At 30.4% G+C, this 5,218-nt stretch overlaps 2 protein-coding genes across 11 annotated transcripts in view; both read left to right on the forward strand.

The window, feature by feature from the left end:
- LOC102679929 overlaps positions 1-620 on the forward strand; it is a gene marked incomplete at its 5' end in the record, with an annotated part of 1,478 nt that extends 858 nt beyond the window's left edge. The window contains 2 exons of the mRNA XM_006624661.2: positions 1-131; positions 202-620. The exon at positions 1-131 is cut by the window's left edge and continues 20 nt beyond it. Of these exons, the coding sequence (XP_006624724.2) occupies positions 1-131; positions 202-371 (301 nt within the window). The remainder of the gene's footprint in view (positions 132-201) is intronic.
- Positions 621-1,053: 433 nt separating this feature from the next.
- The window catches only part of LOC102680068 (alpha-protein kinase 1), an 8,925-nt gene continuing 4,760 nt past the window's right edge, over positions 1,054-5,218 (forward strand). The window contains exons 1-8 of one of the 10 annotated variants that reach the window (XM_006624662.2): positions 1,054-1,173; positions 2,484-2,563; positions 2,769-3,059; positions 3,175-3,316; positions 3,393-3,512; positions 3,593-3,858; positions 3,946-4,055; positions 4,142-4,852. In XM_006624662.2, the coding sequence (XP_006624725.1) occupies positions 2,830-3,059; positions 3,175-3,316; positions 3,393-3,512; positions 3,593-3,858; positions 3,946-4,055; positions 4,142-4,852 (1,579 nt within the window). In that variant the 5' untranslated portion in view covers positions 1,054-1,173; positions 2,484-2,563; positions 2,769-2,829. Of the gene's footprint in view, positions 1,174-1,208; positions 1,523-1,576; positions 1,884-2,008; positions 2,028-2,117; positions 2,359-2,483; positions 2,564-2,768; positions 3,060-3,174; positions 3,317-3,392; positions 3,513-3,592; positions 3,859-3,945; positions 4,056-4,141; positions 4,853-5,218 lie in introns of those variants that run through there. The other 9 variants (XM_006624668.2, XM_006624664.2, XM_031514657.1 and 6 more) reach the window with 9 other exon arrangements.

Consider the following 5,218-nt stretch of genomic DNA (forward strand, 5'->3'; position numbering starts at 1 on the left):
AACATTAATATTTGGAGAAAAATCTAAATTTAAGGTTAATGATGAAAAATATTGTGCAGTGAATCAAGAAGTTAAATGTAATGTTACATGCGTACTTCATACTGGCAAAGTAAAATCACAATATAAAACTGGTAATATATTTTTTTTTTTTGAAAAATATAATTAACAATTTTTCTAACATTTTATATTTTTTATATATAGTTAATTTGAAGCCAGCAGGCACAATTACAGTTAGACGAAAACTTTCAAGTATTCCAAAAACTAAACCAATACAAATAGAAAACTGCAGTGTACCATTCCCAAAAAATTTGAAAATTCGACATCCATTATTTGGTGTAAGTTATGAAGGTAATGTTAAAAACGTGCAATAAAGTAATTAATCGAAAAAAAAAAATAGAAAAATACAATATTATATAACATGCATTGCTTGAAAATTTTATATTATTAGTGAATTGTATATTACATTATTCATAAATATTGATTGACATCCGTTATTTATAAGGAAATTAAATTAAAAGTAAAATAAATATCGATGAAGTATATTTTAAATTAACTGAATACAAAAAAAACTGTAAAATTAGGATTTTATGTTTTATAATAAAACGTAATATTTGATTTTAGATTATCATGAAAAATTGATAAAATATTATTGTATCCCATATTAACAACAAATGTAGAATTTGAATTTTATGTCTAAATTCATTTAAATAATTGAAAGTATAAAATCCATCCAATAAGAATATATCCTATTTTACCCAATATTAGGAACATTTGTCCTCAACTATTGGTATCATTGTCGTATCATTCACTGATTATTTCCGAGTACGCGGTAAATATGAAATCGAACAAACTGTGATCACAAAAATTTATAGTAGGATTTCAAACATTGTAAAAATATTCATTAAATGGTTACATTATATTATGCATAAATATAAATCTATCCAATTGAAATTAAAAAAGAATTGAAAGTAAAAATTTTCACATATATAATAATACAATCGAAGTTTAGTTGACATGCGCTTTCAGGATGCTTTACATATGCGCCTTTCTTTAAATACCAATATATGTAATGTCCGCTTCTGCGCAGTCGCGGTGCGCATGCGACCAGATCTAGAAGACTGTACAAAAATTTCCCAGTACAGAAAAGAGATTTGTTAGTGGAAAAGTTGTAACGTAAGTAAACAAAAGTCAAGAAATTTGGATTGACGAATGCGTGAACATAATTCTAGAATTGACGAAAACAGTGACACGCGGTTTTCAAATCTCTAGGACTGTCGAAAAGTTACTTTATTGTACGAAGTTAAGGTTAAACGAGCTAGGTATACCCTGTAACCAGTCCAGGGTATTTAGCAACCCCTCTGACGACAAATCATTCAATCCTTTGTGACGTTCACCGTGAACTATGTTATGTATGTTAATCGCGCTATTGAAGTTTTTTGTTCTATAAACTAGTTAGAAACTTTACTTGTTTTTGTTCGAATTGAGATTACGTTTTTCAAAAAGTAGGAGATATGAGAGATTGGTGAGAGTCTTTTTCTTTTACGCGCAAGATCAAGACAACGACCATTGGCTAAAAAGGGACAAAACGAATGATGGCATCGTTGTTCTAGCTATCTTCCTTTTTATATGCTCATTTCTTTCTCTCTCAGTTTGTCCCTAGCCCTCTCTGTTGCTCTTTCTCTTCCTCTCTTTTCTTCCCCCTCTTTCCTCCGCCACTCCTTTCATTACTTCCATTTCTCATTCTCTCGCTTGCCTTTTCCCCCCTTCAAAATCGTATCGCGAAACATCGAGCCATCGTCCTTGCGTATGTGGATAGTTGTATTTGAAGCTCCGGGGAATTTACGTGTCATGCCCCACTACTCCAACTTTTCACGGATTTTCACGTAGGTTTCTGCTATGGCGTAGTACCTCTCACTCGCTCTCTGACGTTTCTTCGCTTCTCTCGACGCCACCAACAGCTGTTTCGTCCGATCGTCGCCCTCTCGTATAGTTCGTGTCTCAGCGTAAGAGTGAGTGAGAGAGAGAAAGTGAGTGGGAGAGTACAGACGGTGGCCCTACCGCAAGTTTTTCGTCGTCGTTCTCAACCTCACGTACAAACTTGTCATTTTTACGTCCACCGTAGGGCGTACGCGATTATTCTAATTGTCTGAAATCCAACGCGTTATTTGTTCGTTTACCGTTCGTCTGACAGCTCCTGTCAAACGGACCTTCCTTTCCAACTGTTCGTTAAATCTGTCAGCTAAACAGTCACCGTTTCTTATTCTATTTTCTGCGAGAAAATATTCTGTTTCAATTTCTTCTGGTATATGTTAATCCCAACACTTCCACGGTGAAATATTTAAAAAATTTTGTCACGACGTACGTTGCGATGTCTCTTTTGTGAATTGACGTGGAATTATACGAAAACGGCTGCTAGTACTCAATGACACGTCTGACTCATATTTTTACTGTACAATATTTTAATATCTAATTATTTGTTTCAGATTGTGCAAGGATATTAGTGTATAAGAAGTTGCAAGTACAGTCAATTACATAGTACCAAGGCATTGTGGAGACTTTGCACGTATGTATATTGAATTTACAATAATAATTGTGTTATTTCTATATCAAAATACATAATCTGTATATTTTTAATATTATTGTGCATATTTTATTAATAATATTATCATTGTAATTAAAAATTTGAATAATTATTAGTTACATATTTTTCATGCATATAGATATGAATATTAGATATTTTGTGTAAAACATTTCTCATTTGTGTACAGGATTTACAAATAAAAAAATCTTCGTAATTTACTATATTGTGTGATAAAACTAGAAACAAAAATGTCAGTATTGAATCAAAGTGGGGAAGATGCAGTGGAATGTCCTTTGTGTATGGAACCACTGGAAGTGGATGATTTGAACTTCTTTCCATGCACTTGTGGATATCAAATATGTCGATTTTGCTGGCACAGAATTCGTACAGATGAAAATGGTTTATGCCCTGCCTGTCGGAAGGCCTATTCTGAAAATCCTGCCGATTTTAAACCACTTAGTATGGAAGAAATAGCAAGGTATATGATATTTATTTTATGTATAATATGTATAATATTTTTTATATATATTAATTACATATATATATTTAAATATTTATATATTTATATTAATAATATATTTATACATTATTAGATTAAAAGCAGAAAAAAGATTAAAAGATCAGCAACGTAAGCAAAGGGTTACAGAAAATCGTAAACATCTAGCAAATGTGAGAGTAGTACAAAAAAATCTAGTATTTGTAGTAGGATTACCCTTGAGACTTGCGGATGCTGATGTAAGTAGAAATGCATATGAATAAGATAAAGTATTTCAAAGAAAATATATTATTATAATAAATAATAAATTTTTAGATACTAAAACGGCATGAATATTTTGGAAAATTTGGCAAAATTCACAAAGTTGTAATAAATCAAAGCACTTCCTACGCAGGGTCTCAAGGTCCTAGTGCTTCGGCTTACGTTACTTATCAAGTAAGTTATACTAATTTATTTATAAATTATTTATTATTTGAATACTTTTACATATATTATATTTCAAAATTCATTATTAGCGTCAAGAGGATGCACTACGTGCTATAGAGGCTGTGAATAATGTTGTCATGGACGGGCGAACAATTAAAACGTCATTAGGAACAACAAAGTATTGTTCACATTTTATGCGTAATCAGCCTTGTCCAAAACCGGATTGTATGTATTTACATGATCTTGGGGACCAGGAGGCATCATTTACGAAGGAAGAGATGCATCAAGGCAAACATCAAGAATACGAACGAAAACTTGTGCACTCGTTACACGCATCACATGCATCTGCACAACGGTAATTTATATATAATATATATCTTCAATTATTTAATTATATTTTAAAGAAAATAATTAATTCAATAAAATAATTATTATTGTACAGAAAACCAATACCATCACCATCAGTGACAGGCAGTATTGTTAGAGAAAATGGAACTTCAAATTCTCAAGCCAAAGAAGCTTGGCCATCGTTGCAAACTGGACAGACAAATAGTAAGTTTTTACATATAGAGATATATATAAATAAAAACAATAAAATTGTATATAGACTATTAATTAGTTTATTTTTATATTTATAGGTTCACAAACAAATTGTAAAGAATTATCACCGCCATCACAAGCAATATTACAACAAAACAACATCACAAATGGAAGTGGTACAACAAATCAACAAAGTCATGTATCATCTGGTGGTTCAACACAACAACAAAATAATAATAATAAAGGTGAAAATATGAATATACGGAGAGGGAAAAGTAATAGTGAAAGTAAAGCTCAGGCAGCGCGGAATAAACATAAAAATTGTCAGAACAAAGAAAAACATAGTACACGGATAACTTCTCGATCAGAATCTAGTTCTATTGGTACGCAAAATAATGTACAATCACAAATTAATGGACAAAAGGATATTAGAAATTTTTCCTCCGAATCGAATAGTGATGTATTACAAAAATTGGGTAGTAAGTGTAAGTCGGAACAACAACAATCACAACCACAACATCCGCAGCAGCCATCGTCTCAACAACAATCACAACAACAACAACAACAACAAAATAATAATAAAGGATCCAAATCAGTTCAACAACAGCAACAGCAACAATCTCAAGAACTTAAAGTAAATGGAATAGTGCAAAATGGAGAGCGTCGACATTCGGATAGCGAGACAGATCAACAACGTGAAGGTAGTACACCAGCTAGTACAATTTCGAGTACGGAAGATTCGAATGTGAATCATCAAGTGGAACATTTAGCAGAATCAAGTGAGGAGAACAGTGGTGCTGCTATTTTGGGTGAGTTTCTTATATTCGTGATCATTTCTATATGTATTGATTTTTTACTTTTAAAATAAATATACAAAACTTAAATTCAATATATGATATTCGTTAAATAATATAAAAATAAAAAAAACAAAATGAAAAGAAGTTTTTATTATAATTATTATTATTATTATTATTATTATTATTATTATTATATTATTATTATTATTATATTATTATTATATATATAAAATATATTAGAATTTATAATGAAATTTATGAAATATTTATATGAATTTATGTCTGCAAATATTTTATTATTTAAGTTTGAAAACTTATAAATGAAATTTAAAATTTTTTATTTTATAATTTTAATAATTTAACAATTTTAAATGATGT

The sequence above is a fragment of the Apis dorsata genome, unplaced genomic scaffold (genome assembly GCF_000469605.1).
Source record: "Apis dorsata unplaced genomic scaffold, Apis dorsata 1.3 scaffold_1093, whole genome shotgun sequence".
In the NCBI taxonomy this organism is placed as follows: Eukaryota; Metazoa; Arthropoda; class Insecta; order Hymenoptera; family Apidae; genus Apis; species Apis dorsata.